This window comes from Pempheris klunzingeri, chromosome 11 (assembly GCF_042242105.1).
Source record: "Pempheris klunzingeri isolate RE-2024b chromosome 11, fPemKlu1.hap1, whole genome shotgun sequence".
Taxonomy (NCBI): Eukaryota; Metazoa; Chordata; class Actinopteri; order Acropomatiformes; family Pempheridae; genus Pempheris; species Pempheris klunzingeri.
Window position 1 is genome coordinate 26147750 of NC_092022.1, and position 21743 is coordinate 26169492.

Genomic DNA, 21743 nt, shown 5'->3' on the forward strand with positions numbered 1-21743 from the left:
CGTTAGCTTTGTGGGACTACAAACATCTCCTGTTGCCACGTCGTATCTATGATCCGTCCTATTTCCTGGAGCAGTGAACAACGTTTCCACTGCATGAGAACATAATGGGACGGTGATGATTGTTCCAGGTGTTAGTCAGACCTGCAGGAAAACTGAGTTATGGCTCCTGAAAAACTTTAGACTTTGGTCGCAAAACGTTTGAAAATATAAATGAATGGTTGTTTTCTCTTTGGTAAGTGACTGTGGGTGATGATTGTGTTGTTCCCATCCTCCACGTTGTCCCTTAACTCCTGATTACGGACACCTTGTCGGGTGTCACTTCCACGACCGACACCTTTGTGTGACCGACAGAAAATCACTGCGACAGAAGAATGAAACCAGCGAAGGAGGCGGCTTCCTGCAGCAGCACATCAAGCTCTGATTGGATGAACACCTGGATCAAACCCAGTGTTCCTATTGGTTAGCTGTGACCAGGAATAATCATTAAAACCCAGACAATGTTAGTGAAAACATTTGCAGGCGCAGCAGAAACAGCTGAATGTGCACCAGACTCCCCCACATTTCAACACACTTCACAGATAACGACGCACATAAACTACATCTTATCTTCTCACATAGTTTTTTGTGTGACAAAACAAAAAAGGTAAGATATATGACAAGTGAGACCAAAACACACAAAATTAATGAACAGATAGGAGAGAACATGTTGTGCAAAGTAAACTATGGAGTTAGTTATGAAAAGCTGCGGTAGGTGTCTTAATCTGAGGAGGTCTGGTGAGACGGTGACGACATGAGAGACAGAAGCAGCGAAAACACCAAGCAGAGAAACATTAACACGTTAATCACCCACTGTTTCCTGATAATAATAATAATAATAATAATAATAATAATAATAATAATAATGCCGGTGAGCGAAGCCGTAATAACATTAACTGTTAAGCTGTGACAATGAGCCAGCAGCCTGAAACTCGAGCGGCTAAATGGACTTCAGCCATCATTCATCTGATTATCCGCACGTGTGACAAAGCAAAAAAAATAAAAGTCCCATCAGGATTTTGGTTACTTGGAAAAACAGCTTAAACGAGTAGTTGATTATCAGACGAGTTACCGGTTGGTTTTCTGTCGTCGCCGCCATCAAACATCATTTCACTTATTGGGATTGTTGTTTTGAGACACACCTGAAAAACTTCGTCACCCCCCCTTTACACCTGTAGTTCCTGTTTATCTGTCCCAAAATATAATAATAATGATATTAAATCTTTAAAAACAGAAAATGTCAAACAGGTTTGAGCCAAAAGTGTGTTTGGAATAACAATAAGCTGCAATAAGGAGGAAAAGTATGAAGGAGAAAAAAGATAAAGGGATGAGAGAGAGAGAGGGAGAGAGAGAGAGGGGGGGAGAGAGAGAGAGAGGGAGAGGAGGAGGAGATCGACATGGAGAACATGGTGAGTAAGAGGATTGAGGGGGGGTGTGTTTGTTGTGCGTACCAGTCGGTGCAGTATGTGAAATGTGAACTGAAGAGTGTGTGTGTGTGTGTGTGTGTGTGTGTGTGTGTGTGTGTGTGTGTGTGTGTGTGTGTGTGTGTGGGAGGATCCTCTCTCTCTTAAAGCCCGGTCAGAAAGAGGGAGATCGTCAGAGCTGAGACTGAGAGGCACTGAGGAGGGAACACACACACTTTTACTGACCCACACACACACACACACACGCAGTGACACACACACACTCACACACACAGACAAAGACAAGCGGCCTATTGTACACACACACACACACACACACACACGCAGTCACAGACAAACACACAAACATTACTTCTTCTGCACACACTTAAACACACACACACACTTTGCTGGACTCTGGACTGACCACTCGAGGATACATCCTCCAGGACTCCGTTTCCCATCATGCACCAGCGGAGCCTCTCTGAGCTCCAGGGGGTCTCCACCCAGCGGGGGGCCTCGACCCGAAGGACTACCCAGGATCGAGCCTCGTGGAGCTCCAGGCCGAGGAGGGGGTCCGGGCGCCGCTGCCTCTGCCCGCCGAGGGGAGCTCCTCTCTGGGCATGGCTGCTGCTGGGGGCCCTGGTGGTTCCTGGAGCCTGGAGCTTTCTGAGCGAGGAGGAGGAGGAGCTGCTGGTGGAGCTGCACAACCATTACAGAGGACTGGTGTCACCCAGCGCCTCCGCCATGCTGCCTCTGGTAAGACACCTGCAGCCTGCAGGGCTTAAAATACCACCGTGCATCAGCTTACACTTGATTTGGGGCATTAACGTCAGCACAGACTGACACGAGAAGGAAACAACGATAGTGACGTTGATATAATGAGGTAATATTGTCCATTAAATGTCAGATCATCCTCTGACACGACGGTTTCCTCCCCGACTACAACTACAGACACACAGGCAGGAGGATCTGTGAAGGCTTTCGATTCTTCCACGTGTGTTTTTTTGTGTGAAATGATTAAAACAAATGAATAAAAAGGATAAAACGCTTCTCAGAGTCACTGCATCCTCCAACCGGAGTGAAATATCAGTGATCACAGGCGCCGAGCTGCTGCCGACTGGTTCAGATGTTGTTTCAGAGTCTGACAGGAGAAAAAAACCTCTAAATATCTGTAATTTCGTGGGAATTAAACTGTAAAAAGAAAAACCCTCACAAACGGTCAAAGGTCAATACAGTCAAAGTTCATATTTACTAAGACGGAGCTTCGGCAGCCGACACGAGCTTCCAAATATGATAAACAGATCATTCCACGGCTCTGACGGATAAAAATCATGTTGGAATCAATAGAATCATTTTTTTAAGGCGGTATTTTGTGTCAACGTTGATTCGAGGGACAGCGAGCGGCTTCACGATGATTCCAGACCCGACTGCGTGCTGCATCGGCGCCAAACGTCATCCCGCACTTTGACTTCGTAGTTTGCCGACGTTTGTTCTCCGACCAAAACTTTATCAAACCAAACAGTTTACAGCAAATTTAACTCTTCAGTTTTTTTAGTTTTGAACATGAACTCTCTCAGTTCTGATATTTTGGTCTGATACAGGTGAGATTCAGGTCTGAACACTCGTAATGACGTCATCATCGACGCCGTTGGCCAGTACAAATCGGCTCCCGCGTGCTTCCTCACTCATTAACATGAAACGCCACAACTAAAAGTGTCAGACTCACTTATACATAGAACTAAGCGCTAATTTCAGGGGCCTCCATGTCAGTTCAGTCGGCCACATTTAGGGAAAAGGTTTAAAAAGGCTAAAAACACTGATGCTGCCATGCTTACACTTAGAGTTATGTGTCACTCTGGGAGAGAGGCGGTTCGGTTCGTACGACTGATCCGAACGGCCAGACGAGAAGACAACAGCAGTCAGACATGTAACAAGTGTTGCAACAAATGAAAGAAGGGAACTGAGCCACATACGGTGTTTTATAAAGTCCAGCAGCAACAGTTTCCAACCAAAGTCCTCTGAAATACAGATCCCTGACTCAAAGGAGAACTCTGGTGTTTTAAAAGTGTGTTATTCTAAGTGTGTGACAGCATCATGGAAAGGATCCCTACAGAGAGAGACCTGGAAGATCCTTTTGGTTTAACCACAAACAGCCGTTATATCGCTCTCTGCACACACACCAGACTCCATTCACTAAAACAGGGATTTAAGAGAACAGGACACAGGAGCTGCTGCTCTGCTGCTGCCTTGATCTGTTAGTTTGTCTGTGTTACACAAATATTGTGTTGGATCTGAACTCACCCTTTAAAACACCAAAGTCACACAATAACACAAACAAGCTAACCGGTCGAGGCAGCAGTAGACCAGCGTCTCCTGTGTAAAATTACTGTTTTTGTCAATGGAGTCTGGTGACTTTGAAGAAAGAGATGTTTCTGAACATTGTACTGCTCTCTTCGCCACCAGACTCCACTCACAAAAACACCAATTTTACCTCACAGAACACTATCGTACTTTTAGTGTTTTAAAGGATTAATTCAAAGTAACGAATAAATATCACTGTGTAAAAATACTTTATTAGCATAATTACCAGCAAAATGCACTTAAACTATCAAAATTAAGCTCTAACTATGCAAAATGTCCCCTTTCAGTGTTAAATAATGAAGCCATCAAGGTCCTGAAAGCTGATATACATGTCTGCAGTCCATAATACACTCGTACACAAGTCATCATGATGTACGAGTGCGTGTTGACGTCACATAAATCCCAGCAGAGCTTCACATAACTCCAACATAATCCGTCTAATCAGCAGCATGACCCAAAACACCTGCGGCCTGTGACAAAGCATCACATTAGATGAGCTGATCGTGTGAGTTTTGCCTGTAAAAAAAAAAAAAAAAAAACTCCATAAATGTAGTGAAGCATCAAAAACTGGACTCACTTAAGCACAAACACGCCAAAATGTAAGAACTCGTTTGAGACTCGTTTTGGCTGCGTTCAGTTTAATTGCAGAAGGTTTAAGTCGGACTGAACAGCAGAAGTTTTCAATGAGGCCTTTCACAGCGAGGCTCAAACTGAGTAATCCACAGGCCTCCGGACGTCACGCACTTGTCATTATGCTCGTAAAGAGACGCTGCCGTTGAGTTTTACTAATCTAATTTTGAAGCAATTTCAAGCACTCATTGAGCTGCATTGTACCGGGATGATGGGATATCTCCAAAACCTCAGCAAGCCACACTGAGAGCAACTGGCAGGGATCAAACTGTGGGAACGAGAAAAATGTGTTTTAGGGCGACCAAACCCAGAGGAAGGAACAGATGGATCCACACCAGTTAGACATGAAGACACCCGCTGGAATAGCTCGTAAAGCAAATCACTGTTGGCTCTGCGAGAGAGCGAGGAGAGGATGCGTCTCTGATGAAGACTCCTGGGTGTGAATGTGCTTCGTCTCATCTCCTGTCGTTCTCGGCTTTAACAGATGAGCAGCACATTACAGCAGTGACGTGCCACACCACAGATACCAAGTCCCAGTGACCTGATACTGTGTGTTTGTTAAGTCAAAGTAAAAAGCTTCATGATGAACACAAGACGTCACACTGCTCGGTCTGATTGTTTAGTTATCAAGAACCATGATGCAAGAAAAACTAATTACTGAATAGTTGCCTGTTAATTGACGGCATCTGAACATTTTAACACAAACAAAACTCAAACACTCACAGGTTTTTGTTTAGGAACATCAGCATATTTACAGTTTTCTCTTGAAGTCTGCTCCCTGTTTTTTGCTCACAACCTCTCCGCTTACGCAGCCGTATTTCACATGTGACTATGACAGGCGGAAGAGAAAGTAGTTCCTACCAGCTGGGTGTCATTTAGTTACTTTCCACTGTGTTCTTGTTAGTGATGAACCACACGTTTACTCCAAATTACTAAAATATCGATATTTTAATATGAGAATTGATTCTAGAACATAAATATCTGGTATCGGAGGAATCGATATGTCAGCACACCACTACATTACAGTGACATCCAAGAGAAAATGTGTTACAGCAAAGGTCCAGAACATCTTAATGTCTAACTGGAGTCAGTGTGATATATGTTGATGTAGCCTAGTGTGATCAATAACTGACTGTCAGATCAAATAGATTCAGTTTGATCTTAAAATTGATTTGTCACTTCACATTTAAGTAAACAGACAGAGAGGTGGAACGTTCTTGTCTCATTTAGAAAATAATTTGAATAACTGTGCGTCTTAAAATAAAGTTCATAACTTGAGAGAAATAAAGTTTAGCAGCAGCTTTTCCCTTTTTTCTTCTCACACAGTCTGAACCGGCTTCACAATATATAGATCTCAAACCCTCGTAGCGTCACGTGGGACGGAGCTTAACTCGAACGTGATTGGTCTGTGCGTTTCCTGATCTGCTCACACCTGATCACAACGCCGTAAACACTAGAAACGCTGCGCCGGTTAAAATAGAAACGTCTCGTCAAATTTAAAATCCCCTTATAATTCAATGATAACAGGTCCAGGTCCGTATAGGGCGGCGTCTGGGTCCAGACCGCCAGTTAGTGACCTTTGATCTAGAAGATTCAGAGAATGATGACGTCTCAGATTCGAAGGATGACGGTGAGATTAGTTGCTCCGTACGACCAACACATGCTCCCCTGAGGATGACTCCCTGAACCAAGTGTTTCCAGGCCGATCACAGATGCATTTCCCTTATAATTAATATATTTTATCTCCCCTGTATCATAAAACACAAGTTGTTTAATAGTGAAACTTGGCAGTAGGGATATTGGTGGTTTTCTTACTAAACCTACATCCACAGTGTGTTTTAAAGTGTTTGGTATCATGAAGCCGCTGCATGTTTCTACAAACACGTTATACATGTCTGCTTTTTCTAAGATGTTCTTGGAGACGTCTCACGACTGTCCACATTTTGTTTTAATCGTCTCCAGCTGGGAGTCGCTCCTCCGTGTCTATTGTGCATTGTACTGGGAGGGGGGGGGGGATAACGGCGTCCGTCAGCAGCGCACCCACAAGTAAAAAGGAGTTTTAGCCTTTGAAGTTACTTTACTGAACATCAGACACACATCTCATCTTATTAAAGGTCCCCGAGTGTGTATGAGGCACAAGGAGAGGAGGAAGGTGGTGGATAAAAAGGAAAGTAGAAGAGGGAAGGAGACAAGAAAAGAGGAAACAAAGAAATGAAACGGACTGTTTTCTGTTTCCTCTTTCGCTCACACACACTCTCTGGTGCCTTTTGCTGGCAGTTGTCTTGTACTTATTCTGTCTTGTTCTAATTATCTGTGTTTGCATCTGATTTTTGTGTCCCTTGGTTTGCTGATGAAACCGCTTTAGCAGTGCTGCTCTTGATTTTCCATCTCTGTTCACCAGTCAGCTGCCTTTTGTGGACACTTCTGAACATACACAGCTTCATTTTGAAGGAGAAATCCTTTATCTTCAAACCTGGGCCCTATTTCTACACATGTTGAGTTCGAAATGACTCACAGGTAGTAAAAGTGTTGGAACTGGTCCAGTAGATCACCTCAGCCAGCAGCCACCAAACGGGCTGCAATGGCTGCAACGTGATCCTTTGGGACAACTGCACCTGATCACAGTAGGTCCACTAAAAGAGCTTGTTTGATCCACTGACAGGCTCAGAGTGTTATTCTAAGTGTGTGACAGCATCATGGAAAGGATCCCTACAGAGAGAGACCTGGAAGATCCTTTTGGTTTAACCACAAACAGCCGTTATATCGCTCTCTGCACACACACCAGACTACATTCACTAAAACAGGCATTTTACACGGTAGCTGCTGGTCTGCTGCTGCCTCAGTCGATTAGTTTGTTGGTGTTATTGTGTGACTTTGGTGCTTTAAAAGTTTAGTTGAGGTCCAAGAACATAATTGTGTAACACACAATAACACAAACAAACTAACAAGGAAAACACTATCAAGGCAGAAGTAGACCAGCGACTCCTGTGTGCAAGGTAAAAAAATCCCTGTTTTAGTGAATGTAGTCTGGTGTGTGTGCAGAGAGCGATATAACGGCTGTTTGTGGTTAAACCAAAAAGATTTCCTCTGTTGTTCCTGTGTGTTTGTGTCACCTTGAAGATGACTCCATGGCAGTATAACATGCCGTCCACATTGAGAGGGTTACTGCCTGCAGTGGAAAAACGAAATCGAGGAAAGTAGCTGGTATGAAACGCGAGACGAGCGAAGCCGAGAAACATGGCGTTAGTATGTCAGTTAGTAAGAGGGTGCATCAGGTGAGGATGAATCGACAGGAACTGAACCTCCAGTTTGTGTTTCATGTTGCATCACGCTGCGATAAGCCTGCTCAGATAAGTACCGTCATTAGCATTCATCATGTGAACCCCCCTTGAGCATCAACAGAAATGAACGTGTGAAGTACCAGCTCCTGTCTCTCGGCTTCACGGGAATATTAACGACTCAGAACTTTTCCATTTCTCATGCTTGAGAACAAACAGGTGAGTCAGGCGTCAGATCAAATCTTTTGTCTGGAGCTTCGGGGCAGGTCGGGGCCGGCAGACACGAGCTGCAGCTGCTTGAGCTCCTCATGGGGGTGCGACGATGGCCGACATGCTTCAACGGAAGAAAGGATTGTGTATTTATTTTAGTGTGGTTCTTCTACCTGCAGAATTTTATCGCGTCTAAAAGCTTCCAAAGCTGCCATTTTATCGAGTCATGAAGAAGTTGTTCCAATTTGAACTTACAGGGCTCGGATAAGAAGCTTGTCTGGAATACCTGAGGCGAGTGAGCAGTCTGAATCAAGGGCTTATCGGGAGAGGATCATAAGACAGGATTCCTCTTAATCTGAACACCCGCCTTGATTGCATGTTTCATCAAGCAGCGATTTCAGCATCCAAAAAGCTCTCACTTTTCCCCCATGATTACCTCCGGTGATGCCTCTGCTGACCATGAAACCAATATCTTCATTCATCGAAGTTGATACTATCGAGCAAGTTGTGGAGCTGAGGCTGTTATAGCGCTCTCTCCCAAGCCACCAAACTCCACTGACAAAAACAGTTATTTTACCTCACAAGGACAGGGGAATTGCAAGTCTAGCTGAGGTGAATTTGGTGCTTTAACATGTTAGTTTGAGGCCAAATTAGTCCTTTAAAACACAAAAGTTATACAATAACACATACAAAGTAAGCGAGTGAGGCAGCAGCAGACCAGCAGCTCCTGTTTCCTGTTCTCTAAAATCCCTGTTTTAGTGAATGTAGTCTGGTGTGTGTGCAGAGAGCGATATAACGGCTGTTTGTGGTTAAACCAAAAGGATCTTCCAGGTCTCTCTCTGTAGGGATCCTTTCCATGATGCTGTCACACACTTAGAATAAACAGACATGAAAAAAAAATAGACATGAAATTTTATACAAGCATTCGTGGTGCCCAGAGGATGAACCCCGGTGACACCGTTGATCCTTTCACTTCTCATCTGGTTGACACTTTTGGCTCAGAGTGAAATGCCTCAATAACCTTTACACGCACTGCCAGTAAATGTGGTTCGGACATTCATGTTCCCCTCAGGATGAACTTCCATAACTCCTCATCTAGCGCCATCATCAGGCCACGATTTTAATCAGCTCATTACTTCGGTTTATGACGAAACACCTGAAAAAAGAATAACAATCCCCATCTGCAAATGTTAGCACGCTAATACGCTAAAATAAGATAGTGCTGTCAGTGTGAGGTTGTTAGCATGATGATGTTAGCATTCAGCTAAAGCCTGACAGCTGCAAGCACCTTTTGTTGGTAGTTTATCTGTAGTCTTGTTGGAGAAACACATTTCCTTTGGCTGATAAATGTTGCACAGAAGTGATCACAATGGATGGCAGAGATCCATCGCAGTAATCCACCCCCCCACCCCTCCCTACTTAAAACCTTAATTAATTCTCTGGGTGCGTTAATAGTCTCCGAAAACAAACCGCTTTTCCACACGGGTCAGCAGATCAGGTCACATTTTAAAATCGAACAGCAGCCACATTTCAAGGCACCAGAAATGCTGAGTAAACTGCAGCCTGGGTTCCAGAGACAGATGGGTGTTTCCCCCCGCGGACTCCCTCCCAGTGTCAGACGACAGGGGGGGGAGTCAGCACTCAGGGTTGAGCAACAGAGGAGGAAGACGAAGAACACGATGTTTAGACAGAGAGAGAAATGAAAATTAGGCAATGAATGAACGAGCACCCACAGAGGAATGTGTGTGTGGACCAGGAGAGGTCTCAGCCTGTCTCCACCGGTATGGAAGCCCCACTGGGACATTTCCATATTCATGTTTGTCTTTCTGCTTCTCAGCTGTGCTGGAGAGACGGAGAGAAAAAGGCCAGAGGGAGAGAAGGGAATGGAGGGTAAGAATCAGAGAGAGGAGGAGAAGAAGAGAGTGAGAAACATGGAGGAAGAGAGGATAAAGAGAGAAACGGAGTGGTTATAAAATCAGGGGAGCTGGAGGTCAGAGTGCTGAACTGGGAGGAAATTAGAGGACAGATTTCTGTTTTTATTGGCAGAAAAAAAACCCTTGCAACCTTTCCAGGCAGATTAACGTTCAGAGACCAGCAGACGGACCAGATAAAACCAGCAATGACACCAGTGTGTCCAGTTCTGACGGACCTGAAGGAAACCAGTCTAACCGGACTGAGAAACAAATTTAACCAGTTCAGACAAAACTAAAACCAGCCTAGCCAGATGCAGCTTGTATGTGGTGCACGGACCAGAACAAAGATGACAACTGGGGAAATAAAGTCTGGTTAAAACTGGTCAAACCAGTCTGACCAGTACCAGTAAAACTGAGAGAAACCAGTTTGACCAGTTTAAATGCAACTGGCCCGGGCTACATAGAAAACCAGTCCAGATCAAACTGAAACTAATCCGACCAGTTCAAAGCCACCAAACTTCATAGACAAAAGTAATAATTTTACCTCACAAAACATCGTAATTGCTGGTTTGAATCCAAACTAGTCCCTTAAAAATGAATGACTGTTTACTGTACAGCTGTTATATATCACTCTCTGCAAACACACCAGACTACATTGACTAAAACGGTAATTTTACCTAGCAGAACACAGGAGTCGCTGGTCCCCCGCTGCCTTGATGGTGTTCTCCTTGTTAGTTTGTTTGTGTTATTGTGTGTTACACAATTATCTCCTTGGATCCGAACGAACCTTTTAAAGCACCAACGTCACACAATAACACAAACAAACTAACCGATTGAGGCAGCAGTAAAAACCAGCAACTACCATGTAAAATGACCATTTTTGTGAATGGAGTCTGGTGTGTGTGCAGAGAGCGATATAACGGCTGTTTGTGGTTAAACCAAAAGGATCTTCCAGGTCTCTCTCTGTAGGGATCCTTTCCATGATGCTGTCACACACTTAGAATAACACTCTGAGCCTGTCAGTGGATCAAACAAACACTTTTAGTGTCATTTAGACACCAGAATGTGTAAAAAATAGGGTTAAAATAAGTTCTCTTTTAAAATGTTTCTGACCCCACCTGTTCAGATCAAACTGAGCCACATAACAAACAGCACTGGAGGCAGTCTGATCAGATCAAATATTTAGAAAATAAAAAATAAACAGCAGCAAGAGAAAAACCAGTCTGACCAGTTCAGATCAAACCGGTGAGATTTCACAGAACAAATGACGTGTAATCTGGGGACTTAAACCAGCTCAAACCTTCCTGCTGTGGCTGAGATTTAAAACAAACAAACAGTCGGTGAGATCGCAGCCTCGGAGCCCCGAACCTGCAGCAGGAAACCAGACCTGCAGAGGAAGAATGTAAATCCCCTCAGCGGGGGACGCTGTAATCCTGCAGTACTGTAGTTCACCCCCTAATATTTCATCATCTGTACTGTACGCTGCTGATTATTGGTGCTTAGAAACCAATAAAAACAAACCACGGGGAAACATTTTTCCTGAGCAGCTCGAGTGAACAATTATATCACAGCTCTGCTCCCAGCCAGCTCCGTTTCCAACACACGGGAGAGTCAGCGAAGAAGCTCAGACAGAACGGACCGAAAACACTCAAAAACAACAACTGAAACCAAGCTGCACTCACAAAATACGGAAATAAACAGTAAATTATGTTGAATAATATGATTACATGAAATATTATTGAACTAAAAGGCTGGCATGAGCAGTTCCAAACAATCGGCTCCATTGTTGAAGGGGATGAACAGACTGCTGGGCCTGTACACAGGGCTTATTAACAGTCATCTGTGAATACAATAACATCATGTCTCAACGCCAGCAGCAGGGAAAATACAAGCATGACCTATAAAACGTGCAATATCTGTATCATTCCTGCTTAAAAGTGAAATTACTCAAGTAGTGTGTGCTCAAAGTTTTCACTGCTCTACGTTGCCATCAGACAGCCCTTTCTGAAGGGGAACTGAGGCCGTTATATCGCTCTCCTCCAAGCTACCAGACTCCAAAACCAGTCATTTTACCTTGCAGGTGAGGGGAATTGCAAGTCAAGCTGCTAATTTGTTAGTTTAAATCAGAATTAAACCTTTAAAAACACACGTGTTACTGATTAAGGCAGCAGCAGAGCAGCAGCTCCTGTGTGCTGTGAGCTAAAATCCCTGTTTTAGTGAATGTAGTCTGGTGTGTGTGCTGTTTGTGGTTAAACCAAAAGGATCTTCCAGGTCTCTCTCTGTAGGGATCCTTTCCATGATGCTGTCACACACTTAGAATAACACTCTGAGCCTGTCAGTGGATCAAACAAGCTCTTTTAGTGGACCTACTGTGATCAGGTGCAGTTGTCCCAAAGGATCACGTTGCAGCCATTGCAGCCCGTTTGGTGGCTGCTGGCTGAGGTGATCTACTGGACCAGTTCCAACACTTTTTGTACAAATTAGCTATTTAGATAAGAAATATATAAAAAATATGGCACAAAACGTCACAAACTAATCGATTGAAGTAAACCAGCAACTGAGGTAAAATCACCGTTTTTGTCAATGGAGTCTGGTGGCTCTGAAGACGCCCACAGCAGTACATTGCTTAGTGACCTGCGCCGACCGCCATTTACCGTAGGTAATACACACCGACTATGGATAAAGACCTCACAGTATCCCACTTCAGATAATCTGAAGTGTCCCTTCAGGACCACACTTGAGTATTTTAGTTACATTCCAGCACTGGACGTCTATGTGTGGACATTTTGTCGTACAAAACCACAGAGGTTTAAATCTGAATACAGTGAAACAAAAATCAGCTGTTCACAGACCAGATGACCTCCAGTACGGCTGACAGAGGTGACGGTGTGTGTGTGTGTGTGTGTGTGTGTGTGTTACACTTCATGACCATGTACATGACCTGAAAGTCATAACACAGACCAGATGTTGAGAGCCTGGAGAGAGGGAGGAATGTGAAGGAGACCCCTGACTATTGTTTGTGTTGTGTGTCATCACTGGACAAATAAACACACACACACACACACACACACACACACACACACAGAGGAATATTAAACTCGAGGTCCTGTTGTTCATTCTTTTGGTATCTTTGCTGCAGTGACTCAAACCAGAGGACGTCAATCTGTCGCCATGAAGACGGCCCGAACTGTAAAACTGATTTACATCACAGGGCTGCTGGGATCTTTAAAATACACCTCGAAGGATGAACCTTCATTTCTGAAAGCTCGCTGCTGTAGTTTTTAGGGGTTTGGGGACTATTTTCAGCGGCTTCATTTGGTTCACTGGTGGTGTGTGTGACGGTTACTGAGCGGGTTAACGTTGCTGTGGTGCCGACGGCAGGGAGTCCTGCGGTCGGAGACGATCTGGCTGTTTGTTGCAGCCGGCAGCTCGTCTAAATAAACAGGACCAGCAGAGGAAAACCATTAGGCTGCGGTCCACATCACAGCGCTCGAGTTCAACCACACTGGTTTGTGTATTTCCAGGCTCAGTTCTCCCCTCGGACTCCTCCTGCACAGGACGGAGGAAGTGTAGGCAAACTACGGTGATCTGCCTCACAGAAAATGTTAACGCCAATCAAAATGAGTTGGCTTAGAGTTGCTTCTCTTCCACTGACCTTCGTCAGACAAGAGAGAGGTGAAGTCCTGCCCCCTCTGGTGAACCTCATGGGACGTTATTTCAAGAAAAAAATCTGTACGATTGTCAACAGCGAGAGACAAATAAAGTTTAGATCCTGTTTGAATTGCGCCACGAATCTCACACATGATGTTTGTCAGTTTAAAGATGTCGGTAAAGTCTCAGTTTGTGGTGAAGACGGTAAAGAACCATTCAGTCTGGTGTCAGACCTGCTAGCTAGCGAGCTAACTCTGCTACGTCCCCGTGCTAACGGCCCTCATGTTCTCTGAGCTGCTGTGTTGGATCCCAGACTCCTGGTCCTCTGAGGAAGGATCCCAGACTCCTGGTCCTCTGATGATGAAGGATCCCAGACTCCTGGTCCTCTGATGATGAAGGATCACAGACTCCTGGTCCTCTGATGATGAAGGATCACAGACTCCTGGTCCTCTGATGATGAAGGATCCCAGACTCCTGGTCCTCTGATGAAGGATCCCAGACTCCTGGTCCGCTGAGGAAGGATCACAGACTCCTGGTCCTCTGATGAAGGATCCCAGACTCCTGGTCCTCTGATGATGAAGGATCACAGACTCCTGGTCCTCTGATGAAGGACCAGACCCTCTACCTGCTGCTGGACCACATCCTGGTACCAAACACACTCACAGCAGCTTTAGCGCCGCCGGCTAGCTGGACGCCATGACAGGTCTGGGTATCGACTGTCTGATGACGGATCTTTAAAAGTCTGATACATAAAGTTTCTACCTACGTTACTACGTTACTTTGATCAGCTGAGGTGATCCACTGGACCAGTTCCAACACTTTTTGTACCGACCAGGGCCCAGGTTTAAAAACACTAGACTCCTCCTTTAAATCGGGGACAGTAATTGTTGAAACACGACACTTGAGGCTCCTTCTGTTCGGCCGAATCAGAAATCTCTGCAGCCGACGTTTCACCACATCAGCCTCTGAGGAGGAAGCTGCTGTGAGGTTAAACCCCAGGGCATGATGGGAAGGAAACACGGCTGGGGATGGAGGTCAAGGTCAGAGGTCAGGCCACGGATGAGTGGGTGATGAGGACGTTGTTCAGAGGAAGGAAGGAAACAGGACAGAAAGAACTAAACCTTTGTATGAAGGAGTGTCGACCTTTGGGCGATGACTCGGTCGGGGTCAGACACGGTGCGCTGTTCATAAATCAGAATGTTTTTCTTTCCGTCTTCCTGCCTTGATATGACATTAAATATCATTTCAACAATGTTTTTCTAAGTAGAGGCTGTCAAATTAAGCCAGACATCCATCATCGGAAATAATCAGCTGAAGTCAGCCAACCTGTGGTTGATTTTACGATAATGGGACATAAATTATTTAATTACTTATGATTATATAATAAAAATGAAACAAACAAGCCACACAACACAATTATCACGCTAATTAAAAGCAGATTTGACGGAGAAAAAGACTTTGAACAGTTATAAAACAATCAATTTTATCTCACGAGCAATAATATGAGAGTTAGTTTGAGCGCAGTAACTTCCTGTGTGACAATAATGAGCCAAATAAACACCAGCAGCTTCGGCAGGTCTGACATCCAACAGCTCAGCACGTTTTACATGACGACATCGAGGGTTTCGTCCCTCTGCAACACCACGAGAAGCCCGTTTCTTTATAACATGACGTAAGAGACTAATGGGACAATACGAAAATGTTAGCATGCTGAGACGCTACATTAAGATGGTGATCATGGTAAATATCGTAGAAATCTTCTAACAAAGAGATTTTTAATCGAGAACGCTGTCCAGACTTTTCTGCTCTGCCTTTGGTGCTCTGCAGAAATGGGAGCCGGGCCTGAAGCTCATCGCCGAGGGCTACGCTGCTAAATGTGTCTGGAACCACAACCCAGAACTGGAGGACACCGGAGAGAATCTGTTTGCCGGGACGGGACCCCTGGACCTCCGAGAGGCTCTGGAGAAATGGTTTCTGGGTAAGTTTGTCCTCCAGCAGACGCTCTTCTTTCATTATGCACCTTGTTCTTCAGCTTTTTCAGGAGTTGGTGAGACCAAACCACTCGAAAAGGAGAGTGAATATTGGACTTTTTACTTTTTACTTTTTCAAAGATGGATGAATTCCATTTAGCTGATTCAGTTTCAGGGTCCTGGCAGTGTTCAAGGACCTGAGCTTTAATCCAACCTGGGCTAATACTTATAGTTAAACGTTAACTTTTTTCAACCTGAACCCCTATTTGTATATTTTGGTGTCTAAATTACCAGTAGAAAGTGTTGGAACTGGTCCAGTAGATCACCTCAGCCAGCAGACACCAAACGGGCTGCGACGTGATCCTTTGGGACAACTGCACCTGATCACAGTAGGTCCACTAAAAGAGCTTGTTTGATCCACTGACAGGCTCAGAGTGTTATTCTAAGTGTGTGACAGCATCATGGAAAGGATCCCTACAGAGAGAGACCTGGAAGATCCTTTTGGTTTAACCACAAACAGCACACACACCAGACTACATTCACTAAAACAGGGATTTTAGAGAACAGGACACAGGAGCTGCTGCCTCAATTGGTTTGTTTGTTTGTGTAACACACAAGAACACAATTATTGTGCCACATTAGAATGAACCCTTTAAAACACCAAAGTCACACAATAAGACAGACAAACTTGCCAATCAAGGCAGCAGCAGAGCAGCAGCTCCTGTGTTCTGTGAGCTAAAATCCCTGTTTTAGTGAATGTAGTCTGGTGTGTGTGCTGTTTGTGGTTAAACCAAAAGGATCTTCCAGGTCTCTCTCTGTAGGGATCCTTTCCATGATGCTGTCACACACTTAGAATAACACTCTGAGCCTGTCAGTGGATCAAACAAGCTCTTTTAGTGGACCTACTCTGACATACTTAGTCTCTTCCCTGCATCACTGCAGTAACTGTTATGGTAGATAGTTACTTTTGTAGTGTGGTATTGAGACTTTTACTTTATTTCTAACTGTAATGTGATTGGCTCCTGTAGAACACCTGGACTACGACTTCCACAACAACAGCTGTGACGAAGACAAGATGTGTGGACACTACACACAGGTCAGACACACACACACACACACACACACACACACACACACACACACACACACACACACACACACACACACACACACACACACACACACACACACACACACACACACACACACACACACACACACACACACACACACACGTATCTCTGGGCTGGATTTAAACTCTGTGTGTGTGTGTGTGTTACAGATGGTGTGGGCAGACACACACAGAGTCGGCTGTGCCTTCCACCTCTGTAACAACATGGAGGGACTGGAATGGGAGAGAGTCTCCTTCCTCGTCTGCAACTACTTCCCGGCGTGAGTACTACTACTTCTACTACTGCAATGATACTACAACTCTACTGCAGTACTACTGTTGGAGCCACGGCTAATACTCCTTCTACTGTAGTATTACTGCTATAGTAGTACTGCTATATTACTATTACTGTTATTACTTCAACTACTACTACAACAAGAACTAATACTTCCACTACTTTCTCTACAGCTGCTATTATCATACCTCTTGTAGTACTATCCCCAAGTTTACTGCTACTACTGCACCTCTAGTACTGCAGTACCGTAGTTACTACTACCCCAGTTACTATTACCGGTTCTCCAACTAGTATTACTACAACTAACTGGGCCATTGTTTAAACATCTACTACTGTTCATCCCACTAGTAGTACTACTACATGACTTTAAAGTATCACTACTACTGCAACCATTACTACTACTAGTACTACTGTAGTACTGCTACTACTGCTAATAATAGGACTATGGCTACTACTCCTTCCACCACCATGGTACTATTACTGCTAGTACTATTAGTAGTATTACTGCTGGTGATGCTCTTCATCCCACTACTTGTGCAGTAATACTAGTACATCAATATAAAGTATCACTACTACTGCAACCATTACTACTACTATTTCTACTGTAGTACTACTACCACTGCTTCAAGTACTAATACACTAATACTACTTTCCTACTACTATTACCACTAATAACTGTAGTATTGCTGCTGCCACAAGTACTCCATGACTATACAGTATCACTACTACTGTAGTAGTACTAGTACTACTGACAGAACTATGGGTACTCCTTCTACTACCACTAATACCAGCTGTACTTTTATTACAAATACTTGTGCTAGTATGACTAATAACTGTAGTATTTGCATGTACTGCTGCTGCTACTACTGCAAATACTACAACTGTTTATCCCACTACTACATCACTACAACTACCACAAATACTACTGCTACAAATACTGCAACTAATACTACTACAAGTAGCATCGATGCTGCTCTCAGTGGTTCGTCTACCACTACTACTACTACTAGTCCTACTGCTGCAGTACTACTACTAATATTACTGCTATAACTGTTACTATTACTAGTATTAGTACTTGTTCTGTTGATGATACTGCACAGCTGCTGCCTCCATCACTGGGTTTAACAGTACAAGTACAAGAGCCACTGCTGGAGCAAGAGCTCCCCTCTGTGGAGAGCAACACTCTTCTTCACTCTGTGTGTTGAATTATTATCATCATCACTTCACAATATGCTTTACTTTCTATTATCTCCCCCTCCTTTTTTATATTCCCACTGTTTACTTTATTGTTTCTATTTTCATACTTCCTCTACTGCGACATTGTAAATTGCCTCAATTGGTTGGTTGGTTTGTGTAACACACGAGAATGCAAATATTGAGCCACATTAGAATTAACCTTTTAAAACACCAAAGTCACACAATAACACAGACAAACTAGCCACTCAAGAGAGCAATATAACGGCTGTTTGTGGTTAAACCAAAAGGATCTTCCAGGTCTCTCTCTGTAGGGATCCTTTCCATAATGCTGTCAACCACACCAGACTCCATTCACAAAAACAGCTTTCATACCTCACAGAACACAGGAGTTGCTGGTCTGCTGCTGCCTTGTGCGTTACTCTGTGTGTGTTATTGTATGTTATACAAATACTGTGTTGGATTTGAATTAACCCTTTAAAAACACCAAAGTCACTCAATAACACAAACACACTAGTTGATGGAGGCAGCAGCAGAGCAGCAGCTCCTGTGTCCTGTTCTCTAAAATCCCTGTTTTAGTGAATGTAGTCTGGTGTGTGTGCTGTTTGTGGTTAAACCAAAAGGATCTTCCAGGTCTCTCTCTGTAGGGATCCTTTCCATGATGCTGTCACACACTTAGAATAACACTCTGAGCCTGTCAGTGGATCAAACAAGCTCTTTTAGTGGACCTACTGTGATTAGTTATGTTATAAATTGTTGTTTTTGCATCCCTGTACAGTAACTTTAACTTGTCGCTCATTATTTTTATAGTGTTATATCTCCTTCTGTCTGCTGTGACATTGTAAATTTCAACATCTCATCTTCTCTTATTAGAGTAATGACCCCCCCCAGTTATGATATATACTGCAGTACAACTCTTAGTGTGTGTTTTATGTGTTCTCAGAGGGAACTATGAGGACGAGAGGCCCTATGTGGAAGGCGACTGGTGCTCCAGGTGTCCCGAGAACCTCCAGAAATGCGAAAACAACCTCTGTGGTACGTCACGCTCTCTTTACTCCTCTGCTCTCATCCTCCCCTTCGCTCGAGAGTTTCAAAACACACCCAGACAGATTCAAACCCGCCAGACTCTGGTGTTTAAACCACAGTTTCTACGGTTCAGCTCTGGCTGCAGGTTTTATGTCCTGCAGGCTGATGATCGCAGTACTTTGTTAGGTGTAAATCACCCCTGAGTAGTTCAGCAAAGTAACAGCTGTACTATTAGAGCAATAGATGTGGTTACTACAGCTACTACTACTACATCTAGTACTGGTGCTACTGTACTACCACCCCCGCTACTACTACTGCAACTAATACTATTACTGCTATTAGCAGTCCTAGCTGGTTAGATTTCGATGGTTAATTAAACACATTTGTTGAGGTATGGAAGTTATATAACAGCCTGTTTGCCCGCAAGAGACAATCTGAGGTCATAAAAAAATCATCTTTGTGTGTTTTCTTTGCTGACTCAGTGGAGGAGCAGGAAGAAGGGGAGGAGGAAGAGGGGACAGTCCTTCCTCCGCCAGCAACATCCGATCCTTCCCTTCAGCCCGAAGAAGGCGGCGTGGAGGAGGTTGTTCCTCCTCCTGCTGCTGCTACGACCGACCCTCATGTCCAGCCCGCCGCCGCCGCCACCACCCTGACCACTACTGCCAGCATCAGCACCGACTCCGAGGACGCCCAGCCGCCGGCCACCCCTGCTCCGGGCACCCACCCTCCGGAGGTCCCCTTAACAACACTGAGGGAGGAGGTTGTGGTTGAGGAAAAGGTGGAGCAGGAGGGGAAGGAGATGGAGGAGGAAGAGGAGAAGAGAAAGGAAACTGCAGATAAGATGGAGGAAAAGGCCGAGAAGGACGTAACAGGAAATATATTGAAGAGGAACAACAATAGTGCTGGTTCAGCATCTTCACCGTGTCTCCTGCTAGCCTGTCTGACTGCCATCCTCACTCTGAGGTTGTGAGGAAGAGGAGGAGGGAGCAAAAGAAGAGGAGACAATGAGTTCGCCTCATCTCACCACCCTTGCGTTGACTGCACACTGCCTTGTTAATCCGCCCCGTGGTAACAAACACCTCCCCCATCTCTGCCCCTGCACAGTAATATGGGTCAATTAATAATTCACCCTCATCAGAAAACAGCTGCCATCTTTGATTCGCAACATCTGCATGTAGTCTGGGCCGAGATCTGGGTCAAATAATGTGCATAACAACCTGCTTGGAACAAAACCATTACTGCCAGTGAGTTTACCGCCCACTGACAACTACTAAATCAATATGTTGAATAAAAGGATCGAACACAGAAACGATTAGAGAGAAAATGAGGTGAAGCTTTAGCAGCAATTATTCAATTATCAATGCTAATTGGCTTTTTCCTCCATGAGTGAGATGTTCAGATGGTCAGTCAGGACGTGGTTAGCCTAGCTTAGCATAATGACTGGAAGCAGGGGGAAACAGCTAGCCGGGCTCTGTCCAAACGTCAAAAATTACACCTACACCTGTAAAGCTAATTAAGATGTACGTTTAAACATAAATGGAAAAAAGTCAAAAGTTGTCATTTTAAGAGGAATTCCATAAAAACAGAGCATAGAGCAGTTAGCATACAGCTAGCACAAGCTACCTGATCACATGGATGGAGCATAAACAGCCTTAAGGTCATATGTAGGAATTTTAAGCTTTTCACACGTCATTTAACGCCGTTTGCTTCACCTGAGCGTCAAAACTTCATATTCTGAAGTAACGTCGGCAAAAATAAATTCGTGAGAAGCTGAGAAACAACTTCTGGTTACACTTTCAAAAATAAATCTTGCTAATAAACATGATCCAGTTACGCTTTCAAATTAAAGTTTGCTAAAAAAAAAAAAGCCTGGTTACATTTTCAAACATTTCAGGTGACAGTGGGGACGTCCTTAGGTTCAGGAACAGATGATGGTTTAGGTTAGAATAAGTCTAAATAAGAATAAATGTTAGGAAATGGTGAGCAGATGACCTGAGGCATTAACATGTTATGTCGTAATTATGAACAAAACCCTGCTGACTGAAAATCAGTTCCTCTCGTCCTCGAGATTAATAATCACATTTAATTTCCCGTCATTCATTCAGTCTGTTTTCACGTTCGCTGCTTTCTGCTCAGAAACTCAGAGTCAAAGTTGAAGCTGAACATGTTTCCTTCGCCGTTGTTTGGCCCTTTGATTTGCCGCTGAGATGACGTCATGCATATCATTCTCCTTGGGCTTTGGGAAAGTTTCACAAATATAAAATCATAATAATAATTTACTTTTGTAGCATTTGGAAATGTCATTTCAACAGTTTATCTGATGTCTCTTATGATGGAGGTTTATGGGGAAAATGATTTTTGGGCCCATTCATAGTCCCGCCCAGCAAAGCTCTGATTGGACGATAGTTTCTCAAAATGGTGCACGACACCAGAACTAATTCAGAGCTCTCAAACCAGGCTAGCTGTTTCCCTTTGCTTCCAGTCTTTGTGCTAAGCTAAGCTAATTAAAGTCCACACTTTACTTTGGAGAGAGTGAGTAAAAAGTGTTTGATGTGACAGCAGACTGACGGGTTAAGTGGGTTTCAAAGTTCACCATCAAGTGACGCTGTGTTGTGCTAATAACATCTGATGATGACCAAGTTTTCCAACCACAAATGTGTTA

General features: G+C 44.1%; 1 protein-coding gene across 1 annotated transcript; it reads left to right on the forward strand.

Annotated features, from left to right (window-relative positions):
• The first annotated feature begins 1653 nt into the window (after window positions 1-1653).
• Window positions 1654-20714, forward strand: LOC139210119 (peptidase inhibitor 16-like). The gene is made up of 6 exons (XM_070840091.1): window positions 1654-2198; window positions 15313-15463; window positions 16484-16551; window positions 16738-16847; window positions 18999-19090; window positions 19564-20714. Exons 1-6 carry the CDS (start codon window positions 1905-1907, stop codon window positions 20049-20051), a joined length of 1203 nt encoding a protein of 400 aa, XP_070696192.1. The 5' UTR covers window positions 1654-1904; the 3' UTR covers window positions 20052-20714.
• The last annotated feature ends 1029 nt before the right edge of the window (window positions 20715-21743 follow it).

What these genes read in the sequence shown, in the direction of transcription:
- LOC139210119 (XM_070840091.1), top strand. Translation starts at nt 1,905, where the DNA reads ATGCACCAGCGGAGCCTCTCTGAGCTCCAGGGGGTCTCCACCCAGCGG. An exon ending in GTCTGCAACTACTTCCCGGC is followed by an intron (nt 16,848 to 18,998) that starts GTGAGTACTACT and finishes ATGTGTTCTCAG; the next exon opens with AGGGAACTATGAGGACGAGA. An exon ending in ATGCGAAAACAACCTCTGTG is followed by an intron (nt 19,091 to 19,563) that starts GTACGTCACGCT and finishes TTGCTGACTCAG; the next exon opens with TGGAGGAGCAGGAAGAAGGG.